General features: G+C 44.4%; 2 protein-coding genes across 2 annotated transcripts in view; one reads left to right on the plus strand and one right to left on the minus strand.

The window, feature by feature from the left end:
- LOC146752552 (uncharacterized) overlaps positions 1-15565 on the minus strand; it is a 55176-nt gene extending 39611 nt beyond the window's left edge. The window contains exon 1 of the mRNA XM_085531760.1: positions 15548-15565. Coding sequence (XP_085387886.1) covers positions 15548-15565 — 18 coding nt within the window. The remainder of the gene's footprint in view (positions 1-15547) is intronic.
- Positions 15566-15923: 358 nt separating this feature from the next.
- On the plus strand, positions 15924-17986 carry LOC146752553 (uncharacterized). The gene is given in 2 exon segments (XM_085531761.1): positions 15924-17597; positions 17600-17986. Coding segments are annotated over 2 exon segments (2061 nt in total).
- The last annotated feature ends 1189 nt before the right edge of the window (positions 17987-19175 follow it).

Consider the following 19175-nt stretch of genomic DNA (forward strand, 5'->3'; position numbering starts at 1 on the left):
GGGATAATAATGGGACAATGGGACAATGGGACAATGGGACAATAATGCGACAATAATGGGACAATAATGGGACAATGGGACAATGGGACAATGGGACAATAATGGGACAATGGGACAATAATGGGACAATGGGACAAAAATGGGACAATAATGGGACAATGGGACAATGGGACAATAATGGGACAATAATGGGACAATGGGACAATGGGACAATGGGACAATAATGGGACAATAGTGGGACAATAATGGGACAATGGGACAATGGGACAATGGGACAGTAATGGGACAATGAAACAATAATGGGACAATAATGGGACAATAATGGGACAAAGGGACAATGGGACAATGGGACAATGGGACAATAATGGGACAATAATGGGACAATAAGACAATAATGGGACAATTATGGGACAATAATGGGACAATGGGACAATGGGACAATGGGATAATAATGGGACAATGGGACAATGGGACAATGGGACAATCGGACGATAATGGGACAATGGGACAATGGGAAAATGGGACAATAATGGGACAATGGGTCATTGGGACAATAATGGGACAATGGGACAATGGGTCAATGGGACATTGGGACAATAATGGGACAATGGGACAATAATGGGGACAATGGGACAATGGGACAATAATGGGACAATGGGACAATAATGGGGACAATGGCATAATAATAGGACAATAGGACAATGAGACAATGGGACAATGGGACAATAATGGGACAATAATGGGACAATGGGACAATAATGGTTCAATAATGGGACAATATTGGGACAATGGGACAATGGGACAATAATGGGACAATGGGACAATGGGAAATAATGGGACAATGGGACAATAATTGGACAATAATGGGACAATAATGGGACAATGGGACAATGGGACAATTATGGGGACAATGTGACAATGGGATAATAATGGGACAATAACGGGACAATGGGACAATGGGACAATGGGACAATAATGGGACAATAATGGGGACAATGGGACAATGGGACAATGGGACAATAATGGGACAATGGGACAAAAATGGGAAAATAATGGGACAATGGGACAATGGGACAATAATGGGACAATAATGGGACAATGGGACAATGGGACAATGGGACAATAATGGGACAATGAAACAATAATGGGACAATAATGGGACAATAATGGGACAATGGGACAATGGGACAATGGGACAATGGGACAATAATGGGACAATAATGGGACAATGGGACAATGGGACAATGGAACAATAATGGGACAATGGGACAATGGGACAATGGGACAATGGGACAATAATGGGAAAATGGGACAATGTGACAATGGGACAATGGGACAATAATGGGACAATAATGGGACAATGGGACAATGGGACAATGAGACAATGGGACAATAATGGGAAAATGGGACAATGGGACAATGGGACAATTGGACAATAATGGGACAATGGGACAATGGGACAATGGGACAATAATGGGACAATAATGGGACCATAATAGGACAGTGGGACAATGGGACAATGGTACAATGGGACAATAATGGGACAATAATGGTACAATGGGACAATGGGACAATGGGACAATAATGGGACAATAATGGGACAATAATGGGACAATGGGACAATGGGACAATGGGACAATAATGGGTCAATAATGGGACAATGGGATAATAATGGGAGAATAATGGGACAATAATGGGACAATGGGACAATGGGACAATAATGGGAGAATGGGACAATAACGGGACTATAATGGGAAAATGGGACAATGGGACAATAATGGGACAATGGGACAATGGGACAATGGGACAATGGGACAATAATGGGACCATGGGACAATGGGACAATAATGGGACATTAATGGGATAATAATGGGACAATGGGACAATGGGACAATGGGACAATAATGGGACAATAATGGGACAATGGGACAATGGGACAATGGGACAATTATGAGACAATAATGGGACAATGGGACAATGGGACAATAATGGGACAATGGGACAATGGGACAATGGGACAATAATAGGACAATGGGACAATAATGGGACAATAATGAGACAATAATGGGACAATAATGGGACAATGGGACAATAATGGGACAATGGGAGAATGGGACAATGGGACAAGAATGGGACAATGTGAAAATAATTGGGACAATGGGACAATGGGACAATAATGGGACAATGGGACAATGGGACAATGGGATAATAATGGGACAATGGGACATAGGGACAATGGGACAATGGGACAATAGGACAATAATGGGACAATAATGGGACAATGGGACAATAATGGTTCAATAATGGGACAATAATGGACAATGGGACAATGGGACAATGGGACAATGGGACAATGGGACAATAATGGGACAATGGGACAATAATTGGGATAATGGGACAATGGGAAAATAATGGGACAATGGGACAATAATTGGGATAATGGGACAATGGGAAAATAATGGGACAATGGGACAATAGGACAATGGGATAATAATGGGACAATGGGACAATAATGGGACAATGGGACTATGGGAGAATGGGACAATAATGGGACAAGAATTGGAAAATGGGACAATGGGACAATAATGGGACAATGGGACAATAATGGGCCAATAATGGGAAAATGGGACAATAATGGGACATTAATGGGATAATAATGGGACAATGGGACATTGGGACAATGGGACAATAATGGGACAATAATGGGACCATAATAGGACAGTGGGACAATGGGACAATGGTACAATGGGACAATAATGGGACAATAATGGTACAATGGGACAATGGGATAATGGGACAATAATGGGACAATAATGGGACAATAATGGGACAATGGGACAATGGGACAATGGGACAATAATGGGTCAATAATGGGACAATGGGATAATAATGGGAGAATAATGGGACAATAATGGGACAATGGGACAATGGGACAATAATGGGAGAATGGGACAATAACGGGACTATAATGGGAAAATGGGACAATGGGACAATAATGGGACAATGGGACAATGGGACAATGGGACAATGGGACAATAATGGGACCATGGGACAATGGGACAATAATGGGACATTAATGGGATAATAATGGGACAATGGGACAATGGGACAATGGGACAATAATGGGACAATAATGGGACAATGGGACAATGGGACAATGGGACAATTATGAGACAATAATGGGACAATGGGACAATGGGACAATAATGGGACAATGGGACAATGGGACAATGGGACAATAATAGGACAATGGGACAATAATGGGACAATAATGAGACAATAATGGGACAATAATGGGACAATGGGACAATAATGGGACAATGGGAGAATGGGACAATGGGACAAGAATGGGACAATGTGAAAATAATTGGGACAATGGGACAATGGGACAATAATGGGACAATGGGACAATGGGACAATGGGATAATAATGGGACAATGGGACATAGGGACAATGGGACAATGGGACAATAGGACAATAATGGGACAATAATGGGACAATGGGACAATAATGGTTCAATAATGGGACAATAATGGACAATGGGACAATGGGACAATGGGACAATGGGACAATGGGACAATGGGACAATAATGGGACAATGGGACAATAATTGGGATAATGGGATAATGGGAAAATAATGGGACAATGGGACAATAATTGGGATAATGGGACAATGGGAAAATAATGGGACAATGGGACAATAGGACAATGGGATAATAATGGGACAATGGGACAATAATGGGACAATGGGACTATGGGAGAATGGGACAATAATGGGACAAGAATTGGAAAATGGGACAATGGGACAATAATGGGACAATGGGACAATAATGGGCCAATAATGGGAAAATGGGACAATAATGGGACATTAATGGGATAATAATGGGACAATGGGACATTGGGACAATGTGACAATGGGAAAAAAATGGGACAATGGGACAATGGGACAATGGGACAATAATGGGACAATGGGACAATGGGACAATGGGACAATAATGGGACAATAATGGGACAATGGGACAATGGGACAGTGAGACAATAATGGGACAATGGGACAATAATGGGACAATGGGACTATGGGAGAATGGGACAATAATGGGACAAGAATTGGTAAATGGGACAATAGGACAATAATGGGACAATAAGACAATAATGGGCCAATAATGGGAGAATGGGACAATGGGACAATAATGGGACAATAATGGGACAATAATGGGACAATGGGACAATGGGACAATAATGGGACAATAATGGGACAATAATGGGACAATGGGACAATAATGGGACAATAATGGGACAATAATGGGACAATGGGACAATGGGACAATGGGACAATAAGGGGACAATGGGACAATGAGACAATAATGGGACAATAATGGGAAAATGGGACAATGGGACAATAATGGGACAATGGGACAATGGGACTATGGGACAATGGGACAATAATGGGAGAATTGGACAATGGGACAATAATGGGACAATAATGGGACATTAATGGGATAATAATAGGACAATAATGGGACAACGGGACAATGGGACAATAATGGGACAATGGGACAATGGGATAATAATGGGACAATAACGGGACAATGGGACAATGGGACAATGGGACAATAATGGGACAATAATGGGGACAATGGGACAATGGGACAATAAGACAATAATGGGACAATGGGACAAAAATGGGACAATAATGGGACAATGGGACAATGGGACAATAATTGGACAATAATAGGACAATGGGACATAGGGACAATGGGACAATAATGGGACAATAATGGGACATTAATGGGACAATGGGACAATGGGACAATGGGACAGTAATGGGACAATGAAACAATAATGGGACAATAATGGGACAATAACGGGACAATGGGACAATGGTACAATGGGACAATAATGGGACAATAATGGGACAATAATGGGACAATGGGACAATAATGGGACAATAATGGGACAATGGGACAATGGGACAATGGAACAATAATGGGACAATGGGACAATGGGACAATGGGACAATGGGACAATAATGGGACAATGGGACAATAATGGGACAATAATGGGACAATGGGACAATGGTTCAATAATGGGAAAATAGGAAAATAATGGGACAATAGGACAATGGGACAATGGGACAGTGGGACAATGGGACAGTGGGACAATAATGGGACAATGGGACAATGGGACAATAATGGGACAATAATGGGACAATAATGGGACAATGGGACGATGGGACAATAATGAGACAATGGGACAATGGGACAATGGGACAATAATGGGACAATAATGGGACAATAATGGGACAATGGGACAATAATTGGACAATAATGGGACAATGGGACATAGGGACAATGGGACAATAATGGGACAATAATGGGGACAATGGGACAATGGGACAATAAGACAATAATGGGACAATGGGACAAAAATGGGACAATAATGGGACAATGGGACAATGGGACAATAATTGGACAATAATAGGACAATGGGACATAGGGACAATGGGACAATAATGGGACAATAATGGGACAATAATGGGACAATGGGACAATGGGACAATGGGACAGTAATGGGACAATGAAACAATAATGGGACAATAATGGGACAATAACGGGACAATGGGACAATGGTACAATGGGACAATAATGGGACAATAATGGGACAATAATGGGACAATGGGACAATAATGGGACAATAATGGGACAATGGGACAATGGGACAATGGAACAATAATGGGACAATGGGACAATGGGACAATGGGACAATGGGACAATGGGACAATAATGGGACAATGGGACAATAATGGGACAATAATGGGACAATGGGACAATGGTTCAATAATGGGAAAATAGGAAAATAATGGGACAATAGGACAATGGGACAATGGGACAGTGGGACAATGGGACAGTGGGACAATAATGGGACAATGGGACAATGGGACAATAATGGGACAATAATGGGACAATAATGGGACAATGGGACGATGGGACAATAATGAGACAATGGGACAATGGGACAATGGGACAATAATGGGACAATAATGGGACAATAATGGGACAATGGGACAATAATTGGACAATAATGGGACAATGGGACAATGGGAAATAATGGGACAATGGGACAGTAATGGGACAATAATGGGACAATAATGGGACAATAATGGGACAATGGGACAATGGGACAATGGGACAATGGGACAATCGGACAATAATGGGACAATAGGACAATGGGACAATAATGGGACATTAATGGGACAATGGGACAATGGGACAATGGGACAATAATGGGATAATAATGGGACCATGGGACAATAATGGGGACAATGGGACAATGGGACAATAATGGGACAATGGGACAATGGGAAATAATGGGACAATGGGACAATAATGGGACAATAATGGGACAATGGGACAATGGGACAATGAGACAATGGGACAATAATGGGAAAATGGGACAATGGGACAATGGGACAATGGGACAATTGGACAATAATGGGACAATGGGACAATGGGACAATGGGACAATAATGGGACAATAATGGGACCATAATGGGACAGTGGGACAATGGGACAATGGGACAATGGGACAATGGGACAATAATAAGACAATAATGGGACAATGGGACAATGGGACAATGGGACAATAATGGGACAATAATGGGACAATAATGGGACAATGGGACAATGGGACAATAATGGGGACAATGGGACAATGGGACAATGGGCAATAATGGGAAAATAACGGGACAATGGGACAATGGGACAATAATGGGACAATAATGGGACAATGGGACAATGGGACAGTGGGACAATAATGAGACAATCGGACAATAATGGGACAATAATGGGACAATGGGACAATGGGACAATGGGACAATAATGGGACAATGGGACAATGGGACAATGGGACAATGGGACAATAATGGGACAATGGGACAATAATGGGACAATAATGGGACAATGGGACAATGGTTCAATAATGGGAAAATGGGAAAATAATGGGACAATAAAACAATGGGACAATGGGACATTGGGACAATAGGACAGTGGGACAATAATGGGACAATGGGACAATGGGACAATAATGGGACAATAATGGGACAATAATGGGAAAATGGGACAATGGGACAATAATGAGACAATGGGACAATGGGACAATGGGACAATAATGGGACAATGGGACAATGGGAAATAATGGGACAATGGGACAGTAATGGGACAATAATGGGACAATGGGACAATGGGACAATAATGGGACAATAATGGGACAATAATGGGAAAATGGGACAATGGGACAATAATGAGACAATGGGACAATGGGACAATGGGACAATAATGGGACAATGGGACAATAAAGGGACAATGGGACAATAATTGGACAATAATGGGACAATGGGACAATGGGAAATAATGGGACAATGGGACAGTAATGGGACAATAATGGGACAATAATGGGACAATAATGGGACAATGGGACAATGGGCCAATGGGACAATGGGACAATCGGACAATAATGGGACAATGGGACAATGGGACAATAATGGGACATTAATGGGACAATGGCAGAATGGGACAATAATGGGATAATAATGGGACAATGGGACAATAATGGGGACAATGGGACAATGGGACAATAATGGGACAATGGGACAATGGGAAATAATGGGACAATGGGACAATAATGGGACAATGGGACAATGGGACAATAATGGGACATTAATGGGACAATGGGACAATGGGACAATGGGACAATGGGACAATAATGGGACAATAATGAGACAATGGGACAATAATGGGGACAATGGGACAATCATGGGATAATAATGGGACAATGGGACAATGGGAAATAATGGGACAATGGGACAATAATGGGATAATAATGGGACAATAATGGGACAATAATGAGACAATTGGACAAGGGGACAATAATGGGACAATGGGACAATAATGGGACAATGGGACAATGGGACAATAATGGGATAATAATGGGACAATGGGACAATGGGACTATGGGACAATAATGGGACAATGGGACAATGGGACAATGGGACAATGGGATAATAATGGGACAATAATGGGACAATGGGACAATGGGACAATGGGACAATGGGACCATAATTGGACAATGGGACAATGGGACAATGGGACAGTAATGGGACAATGGGACAATGGGACAATGGGACAATGGGACAATAATGGGACAATAGGACAATAATGGGACAATTATGGGACAATAATGGGACAATAATGGGACAATGGGACAATAATGGGACAATAATGGGACAATGGGACAATGGGACAATAAGAGAATAATGGGACAATGGGACAATAGGACAATAATGGGACAATGGGACAATAATGGGAGAATGGGACAATAATGGGATAATAAGGGGACAATGGGACAATGGGACAATGGGACAATAATGGGACAATAATGGGACATTGGGACAATAATGGGACAATAATGGGACAATAATGGGACAATGAGACAATAATGGGACAATGGGACAATGGGAAATATTGGGACAATGGGACAATAATGGGAGAATGGGACAATAATTGGACAATAATGGGACAATGGGACAATGGGACAATGGGACAATAAGAGAATAATGGGACAATGGGACAATAGGACAATAAAGGGACAATGGGACAATAATGGGAGAATGGGACAATAATGGGACAATAATGGGACAATGGGACAATGGGACAATAATGGGACAATAATGGGACATTGGGACAATAATGTGACAATAATGGGACAATAATGGGACAATGGGAAATAATGGGACAATGGGACAATAATGGGACAATAATGGGACAATAATGGGACAATGGGACAATGGGACAATAGGACAATAATGGGACAATGGGACAATGGGACAATAATGGGACATTAATGGGACAATGGGACAATGGAACAATGGGACAATGGGACAATAATTGGACAATAATGGGACAATGGGACAATAATGGGGACAATGGGACGATGGGACAATAATGGGACAATGGGACAATAATGGGACAATAATGGGAAAATAATGGGACAATAATGGGAGAATGGGACAATGGAACAATAATGGGACAAAGGGACAATAATGGGACAATGGGACAATTGGGACAATAATGGGACAATGGGACAATGTGACAATGGGACAATGGGACAATAATGGGACAATGGGACAATATTGGTGACAATGGGACAATGGGACAATGGGACAATAATGGGACAGTGGGACAATTATGAGACAATCGGACAATAATGGGACAATAATGGGACAATGGGACAATGGGACAATGGGACATTAATGGGACAATGGGACAATGGGACAATGGGACAATAACGTGACAATGGGACAATAATGGGACAATAATGGGACAATGGGACAATGGTTCAATAATGGGAAAATGGGAAAATAATGGGACAATAGGACAATGGGACAATGGGACAGTGGGACAATGGGACAGTGGGACAATAATGGGACAATGGGGCAATGGGACAATAATGGGACAATAATGGGACAATAATGGGACAATGGGACAATGGGACAATAATGAGACAATGGGACAATGGGACAATAATGGGACATTAATGGGACAATGGGACAATGGGACAATAATGGGACAATAATGGGACAATGGGACAATAATGGGGACAATGGGACAATGGGACAATAATGGGAGAATGGGACAATGGGAAATAATGGGACAATGGCACAATAATGGGACAATGGGACAATGGGACAATAATGGGACATTAATGGGACAATGGGACAATGGGACAATGGGACAATGGGACAATAATGGGACAATAATGAGACAATGGGACAATAATGGGGACAAATGACAATAATGGGATAATAATGGGACAATAATGGGACAATAATGAGACAAAGGGACAATGGGACAATAATGGGACAATGGGACAATAATGGGACAATGGGACAATGGGACAATAATGGGATAATAATGGGACAATGGGACAACGGGACAATAATGGGACAATGAGACAATGGGACTATGGGACAATAATGGGACAATGGGACAATGGGACAATGGGACAATGGGATAATAATGGGACAATAATGGGACAATGGGACAATGGGACAATGGGACAATGGGACAATGGGACCATAATGGGACAATGGGACAATGGGACAATGGGACAGTAATGGGACAATGGGACAATGGGACAATGGGACAATGGGAATAATGGGACAATAGGACAATAATGGGACAATTATGGGACAATAATGGGACAATAATGGGACAATGGGACAATAATGGGACAATAATGGGACAATGGGACAATGGGACAATAAGAGAATAATGGGACAATGGGACAATAGGACAATAATGGGACAATGGGACAATGGGACAATGGGACAATTATGGGACAATGGGACAATAATGGGAAAATAATGGGACAATGGAACCATGAGACAATGGTACTATGGGACAATAATGGGAAAATGGGACAATGGGACAATGGGACAACGGGATAATAATGGGACAATAATGGGACAATGGGACAATGGGACAATGGGACAATGGGACCATAATGTGACAATGGGACAATGGGACAATGGGACAGTAATGGGACAATGGGACAATGGGACAATGGGACAATGGGACAATAATGGGACAATAGGACAATAATGGGACAATTATGGGACAATAATGGGACAATAATGGGACAATGGGACAATAATGGGACAATAATGGGACAATGGGACAATGGGACAGTAAGAGAATAATGGGACAATGGGACAATAGGACAATAATGGGACAATGTAACAATGGGACAATGGGACAATGGGACAATAATGGGAGAATGGGACAATAATGGGACAATAATGGGACAATGGGACAATGGGACAATGGGACAATAATGGGACAATAATGGGACATTGGGACAATAATGGGACAATAATGGGACAATATTGGGACAAGGAGACAATAAAGGGACAATGGGACAATGGGAAATAATGGGACAATGGGACAATAATGGGACAATAATGGGACAATAATGGGACAATAATGGGACAATAGGACAATAATGGGACAATGGGACAATGGGACAATAATGGGACATTAATGGGACAATGGGACAATGGGACAATGGGACAATAATGGGACAATAATGGGACAATGGGACAATAATGGGGACAATGGGACGATGGGACAATAATGGGACAATGGGACAATAATGGGACAATAATGGGACAATAATGGGACAATAATGGCAGAATGGGACAATGGGACAATAATGGGACAAAGGGACAATAATGGGACAATGGGACAATTGGGACAATAATGGGACAATGGGACAATGGGACAATGGGACAATGGGACAATAATGGGACAATGGGACAATAATGGGACAACGGGACAAAAATGGGACAATAATGGGACAATGGAACAATGGGACAATAATGGGACAATAATGGGACAATGGGACAATGGGACAATGGGACAATAATGGGACAATAATGGGACAATAATGGGACAATGGGACAATGGGACAATGGGACAGTAATGGGACAATGGGACAATAATGGGACAATAATGGGACAATAATGGGACAATGGGACAATGGGACAATAATGGGACAATAATGGGACAATGGGATAATAATGGGACAATAATGGGAAAATAATGGGACAGTGGGACAATGGGACAATGGGACAATAATTGGACAATAATGGGACAATAATGGGACAATGGGACTATGGGACAATGGGACAATAATGGGACAATGGGACAATGGAACAATGGGACAATGAGACAATGGGTCAATAATGGGACAATGGGACAATGGGACAATAATGGGACAATGGGACAATAATGGGAGAATGGGACAATAATGGGACAATAATGGGACAATGGGACAATGGGACAATGGGACAATAATGGGACAATAATGGGACAATGGGACAATAATGGGACAATAATGGGACAATAATGGGACAATGGGACAATAATGGGACAATGGGTCAATGGGAAAATAATGGGACAATGGGACAATAATGGGACAATAATGGGACAATAATGGGACAATGGGACAATGGGACAATAGGACAATAATTGGACAATGGGACAATGGGACAATAATGGGACATTAATGGGAGAATGGGACAATGGGACAATGGGACAATAATGGGACAATAATGGGACAATGGGACAATAATGGGGACAATGGGACGATGGGACAATAATGGGACAATGGGACAATAATAGGACAATAATGGGACAATAATGGGACAATAATGGGAGAATGGGACAATGGGACAATAATGGGACAATGGGACAATAATGGGACAATGGGACAATTGGGACAATAATGGGACAATGGGACAATGGGACAATGGGACAATGGGACAATAATGGGACAATGGGACAATATTGGGGACAATGGGACAATGGGACAATGGGACAATAATGGGACAATGGGACAATAATGGGACAACGGGACGAAAATGGGAGAATAATGAGACAATGGAACAATGGGACAATAATGGGACATTAATGGGACAATGGACAATGGGACAATGGGACAATAATGGGACAATAATGGGACAAAAATGGGACAATGGGACAATGGGACAGTAATGGGACAATGGGACAATAATGGGACAATAATGGCACAATAATGGGACAATGGGACAATGGGACAATGGGACAATAATGAGACAATAATGGGACAATGGGACAATAATGGGACAATAATGGGACAATGGGACAATGGGACAATGAGACAATGGGACAATAATGGGAAAATGGGACAATGGGACAATGGGACAATGGGACAATGGGACAATTGGACAATGGGAGAATGGTACAATGGGACAATAATGGGACAATAATGGGACTATGGGACAATGGGACAATAATGGGACAATAATGGGACAATAATGGCAGAATGGGACAATGGGACAATAATGGGACAAAGGGACAATAATGGGACAATGGGACAATTGGGACAATAATGGGACAATGGGACAATGGGACAATGGGACAATGGGACAATAATGGGACAATGGGACAATAATGGGACAACGGGACAAAAATGGGACAATAATGGGACAATGGAACAATGGGACAATAATGGGACAATAATGGGACAATGGGACAATGGGACAATGGGACAATAATGGGACAATAATGGGACAATAATGGGACAATGGGACAATGGGACAATGGGACAGTAATGGGACAATGGGACAATAATGGGACAATAATGGGACAATAATGGGACAATGGGACAATGGGACAATAATGGGACAATAATGGGACAATGGGATAATAATGGGACAATAATGGGAAAATAATGGGACAGTGGGACAATGGGACAATGGGACAATAATTGGACAATAATGGGACAATGGGACTATGGGACAATGGGACAATAATGGGACAATGGGACAATGGAACAATGGGACAATGAGACAATGGGTCAATAATGGGACAATGGGACAATGGGACAATAATGGGACAATGGGACAATAATGGGAGAATGGGACAATAATGGGACAATAATGGGACAATGGGACAATGGGACAATGGGACAATAATGGGACAATAATGGGACAATGGGACAATAATGGGACAATAATGGGACAATAATGGGACAATGGGACAATAATGGGACAATGGGTCAATGGGAAAATAATGGGACAATGGGACAATAATGGGACAATAATGGGACAATAATGGGACAATGGGACAATGGGACAATAGGACAATAATTGGACAATGGGACAATGGGACAATAATGGGACATTAATGGGACAATGGGACAATGGGACAATGGGACAATAATGGGACAATAATGGGACAATGGGACAATAATGGGGACAATGGGACGATGGGACAATAATGGGACAATGGGACAATAATGGGACAATAATGGGACAATAATGGGACAATAATGGGAGAATGGGACAATGGGACAATAATGGGACAATGGGACAATAATGGGACAATGGGACAATTGGGACAATAATGGGACAATGGGACAATGGGACAATGGGACAATGGGACAATAATGGGACAATGGGACAATATTGGGGACAATGGGACAATGGGACAATGGGACAATAATGGGACAATGGGACAATAATGGGACAACGGGACGAAAATGGGAGAATAATGAGACAATGGAACAATGGGACAATAATGGGACATTAATGGGACAATGGACAATGGGACAATGGGACAATAATGGGACAATAATGGGACAAAAATGGGACAATGGGACAATGGGACAGTAATGGGACAATGGGACAATAATGGGACAATAATGGCACAATAATGGGACAATGGGACAATGGGACAATGGGACAATAATGAGACAATAATGGGACAATGGGACAATAATGGGACAATAATGGGACAATGGGACAATGGGACAATGAGACAATGGGACAATAATGGGAAAATGGGACAATGGGACAATGGGACAATGGGACAATGGGACAATTGGACAATGGGAGAATGGTACAATGGGACAATAATGGGACAATAATGGGACTATGGGACAATGGGACAATAATGGGACAATAATGGGACAATAATGGGACAATGGGACAATGGGACAATTGGACAGTAATGGGACAATGGGACAATAATGGGACAATAATGGGACAATAATGGGACAATGGGACAATGGGACAATGGGACAATAATGGGACAATAATGGGACAATGAGACAATAATGGGACAATAATGGGACAATAATGGGACAATGGGACAATGGGACAATGGGAAAATAATGGGACAATAATGGGACAATAATGGGACAATAATGGGACAATGGGACAATGGGAGAATAGGACAATAATGGGACAATGGGACAATGGGACAATAATGGGACATTAATGGGACAATGGGACAATGGGACAATAATGGGACAATAATGGGACAATAATGGGACAATGGGACAATAATGGGGACAATGGGACAATATTGGGGACAATGGGACAATGGGACAATAATGGGACAATGGGACAATAATGGGACAACTGTTGTATTAGGCGAAATACGGGGATGTTATCGGGCTGTGACGTGACAGGCCCTTCCCCATATTCTGGAAGAATCTTGCTACGTGTAATACAGTAGGCGTAGACGAAGTGGACAAAGGTTATATAAGGTCGTGTGTGCTTCAATAAATCGCCATTTTACCACGCTACCACCTTGGTGTCACTTGGTAATTGGTCTAACTACTGCTTCAGTTGGAGGCGAGAGATCGTAAAGCTATTAACGATCATAAAGCCTTCAAATGGTGACCGCCGACGTGATTCGTCACGATTAGGCGTGATTAGGGACTTTTGGAGCAAGGTAGTTGTCTGCTAAACGGCAGCAGGATCCCACTGCGGTAGCGAATCCTCTCGTCGCGGAGTAGTGGAAGCCCAGGGTCGAAGAGGAGTGGCCATCACTCTTCGACAAGTGGGAGAGCGAGCTCGGAATCCCGGAATCTCGGAATCTCGGAATCTCGGGGACCCCCAGGAACCTTCGGGGAAGCGCCAGGGAGCGGCCAGGAGAACTACGTTCGGCCGGGGCGACATGGAAGCCGTTATCAAGGTAATTCTTCACGCTTGCAAACTTCACTGTGGGAAACAGGCTCCTTCCAAAAGGGAGGTAACAGCAGTTCTTTCGCTGCTGGAAAAGGAAGGGCTTTTAACAAACCCGTCTGATTTATACAATCCTGGCAGATGGGATGGAATTACGGCCGCACTATCTCAAAGGTCGCTGGCAACTCGAAAAGTATCAGAATTCAAAGTATGGGGACTTATCTTGGAGGCGCTGAAAGCAGCACGGGAGGAGAAGCTAGCAAACCAACGTGCTAGAGACATTCTGGGCTTGGAGACGGGGGGAGGCCGGGGGGGGAGTCTTGACTCTCTTACAGATTCAGTGCAAGGCAAGATGGTGCCGGCTCCCCCGAACACACCTGTTCCTTCGCCTAAGACGGACATTCCAGAAGGCAGCCCTGAACAGGAGGACACCCCGCCTCCGCCCCCCTATCCTAACTCCTCGTATCCTTCATTGGACGCCTACAGGGATGAAGGGGGAGGGAAGCCCCTCGAGGAATGCGATGTTGCTACTGTACCTGATAAGAACAAGGACAAGGGAGAGAGAAAGGGGGGAGGCATGGTGGTGCCACCAGAGCTGAAAGGAGGAGGTGTGGTCCCACCAGAGCTGAAAGGGGGAGGTGTGGTGTCACCAAGGAAAAGTGTAAGGAGGGGTGGTACTTCTTCGTTGTCGGGTCCCGCCTGTTGCTGTGCGTATGCCGAGAAAGGGGGGGATTGTGCCAACCCATGTGATAGTGAAGGTGAATGTGGGTGTGATGATTTCATGTGGCCCGCCCAAGGGGCTGGCCAAGCCGCCCAAGGTGCCACCCAAGGGGGATGTGGTCCTGCGTGGGCCGCCCAGGGGGCCGCCCAAGGGGGATGTGGCCCCACGGCACCCGTACCGTGGAGCCCACCCACTCTCACTGATTGGGCCCAGACAAGGGAGGACCTCCAGACAGCCGACCCGGAAACAACAGCTTTTGCCCTCCCGATAATAGTGAAACAGGATGGTCCGGCTTGGACCCCTCTGGATTCCAAGGCGATTACTCGCCTTGCAGAGTTAGTTAAGAACAAGGGCTTGCGTTCTCCGGTAACTATGTCAGCAATTGAGGCTCTCATGGCCTCAAGTCTCCTGCCGTACGATGTGGTCAGTCTCATGAGGGTGATTCTTGAGCCCGTGCAGTACACGCTGTGGTATGATGAATGGAATAGATTGCTTCAGGCTGTTGTCGCTGAGGCAGCTCGTGATAACAATCATCCAGCTAATGCGCATACAGGTCAGGGCCGTGGAGCTAGGGTTGAAAGAACTACTCTCTTGCGCCTTCAGGGACTAGCAGATGGTATGGTGGGGTCCCCGGAGGGTCAAGCAAGAGGGCTGAGAGCGGGGGAGTTAGCTGCGCTTACAAAGGCAGCCCTTCAGGCGCTGCGGACAGTGGCTAAAGTTGCGGAGCCTGTGCTCCCGTGGTCCGACATCAAACAGGAGCCTTCTGAGTCATTTTCTGATTTTGCAAATCGCTTGATTCGTGCCATTGAAGGGTCTGACCTCCCGAAGGGAGTCCAGCCTTTGGTTGTGATAGACTGTCTCAAGCAAAAGTCGCTCCCGGACGTTCAGCAGATAATTAGGGCAGCTCCTGGAACTTTGAACACCCCAGGGGAGATTATCAAATATGTGCTAGATCATCAGAAAAATACTCCCTCCAATAATGATGGCTTGGCAACTGCCGTGCAGGGAATGGCTGCCGAAGTCAGCTCTGCGATTAAATCTGCAGTGATGATGGCAGCTCGCACCGGGGATGAGAAGGGAAAAGGTCCGTGTTTCAAGTGTGGGCAGCATGGTCATTTTAAAGCACAATGCCCCAAGAAAGCTGGGCAGAGCAAGCCGCAAGGAAAACGTTGTCAGTTGTGCAATGGGGTTGGACATGTTGCGCGTCACTGTCGAAAATTTGAGGTTTTGCCGCAGGGAAACTGGAACGGGAGGGTGCCAGTGGCCCAGGGCCCCTTCCCGCTTCATTAAAATGGGCCAAGCGTGTTGACCACACGGTGGCGCTGACCATGGATCTAGGTGATAGGCCATTGGTGAGGGTCATGATGACGTTGGACCCTGGAGTGCCTACACTAGGTCCTAGGACGGTGTACCTTACAGCTTTGTTGGACTCTGGTGCAGATGTTACTGTTATTGCAGAGCGCGATTGGCCATTCCAGTGGCCAAAGGTTGCAACATCAAAGGTCCTGATAGGGGTGGGGGGTGAAATGACCACCTCTGTGTCGGATGCGGAAGTGGGAATTTCAATCATCAATCGAGATGGCTCAATAGAAAAAACTGTTTTCATCACCCCCAATATAGCTCCGATCAGGGGATCTCTGCTAGGCAGAGATCTTCTTCTTCTCATTGGGTTACGGCTGACAAATTTATCCTAAGGGCCACTGTCCACCACTTGGCGCTGCAGCATGCGATTCCGCTGCGTTGGAAACAGGATACATCTCCTGTTTGGGTGGATCAGTGGCCCATTCCTGCTAAAAAATTGGCAGCGCTCATACAGCTTGTTTCCAGAGAACTTGCACTAGGCCATATAGAGTCATCGCTTAGCAATTGGAACACGCCCATCTTTGTCATTCAGAAGGCCTCTGGATCGTTTCGGCTGCTCCACGATCTCCGAGCAGTCAATTCACAGATCATCCCCTTTGGTCCTGTCCAGCAAGGGGGACCTTTGTTGTCAGCAGTCCCACAGGGATGGCCTCTGATGGTCATTGATCTAAAGGATTGTTTCTTCTCTATCCCATTGGCTAAACAGGATAGGGAAGCCTTTGCATTCACAGTTCCGGTTGTAAATAATCGAGAGCCAACTCAGAGGTACCAGTGGAAGGTTCTTCCGCAAGGTATGGTCTGTTCACCTACGATCTGTCAACTTGTGGTGAGCAGAGTCATAGAACCAGTGAGAAAGGCACTGCCAGGATGCCAAATCGCCCATTACATGGATGATTTGCTGCTTGTTGCACCTGATGATGCTCAGTTGAAAACGTTGGAGGGGCAGATCGTCCGCACCCTCATCTCTGCAGGGTTTGTGATCTCTCAGGAAAAGATCCAGAGAGAACCAGGGATTGAATTCCTGGGCTATAAATTTGGATCTTCCACAGTAATCCCGGAGGGGCTGGAGATTAAGCCTCAAATTACAAACTTATGGGATGTGCAGAAGTTGGTGGGGGCACTGCAATGGGTGAGGAATGCCATTGGCATCCCTCCGCGCCTCATGAAACCTTTCTATGATCAACTGAAGGGATCAGTCCCACAAGAGGAGAGGCATTGGAATCCAGAGATGGAGTCAGCCTGGCAGGAGATACTGTCAGCCTGCTCCACCAATGCCCTTGCCAGGTGGGAACCTGATCGCCCGTTGGAGGCTGCGGTCACTAGGTGCCAGCATGGTTCAGCTACAGTGATTGGGCATGCTTTGAACTCTCGGCCACGCCCACTGTCATGGTTATTTTCTGCTCAGCCGGTGAGAGCATTTACCACATGGCTAGAACAGCTGTCATATTTGCTGCGAAAGGCTCGCCTCACTGCGATCAGAGCTTTCGGGAAGGACTTGGAAGTCATCTATTTACCAGGAGC

This window comes from Coturnix japonica, unplaced genomic scaffold (genome assembly GCF_054131305.1).
Source record: "Coturnix japonica strain WE unplaced genomic scaffold, WE-NBRP24 Scf044, whole genome shotgun sequence".
Lineage (NCBI taxonomy): Eukaryota > Metazoa > Chordata > Aves > Galliformes > Phasianidae > Coturnix > Coturnix japonica.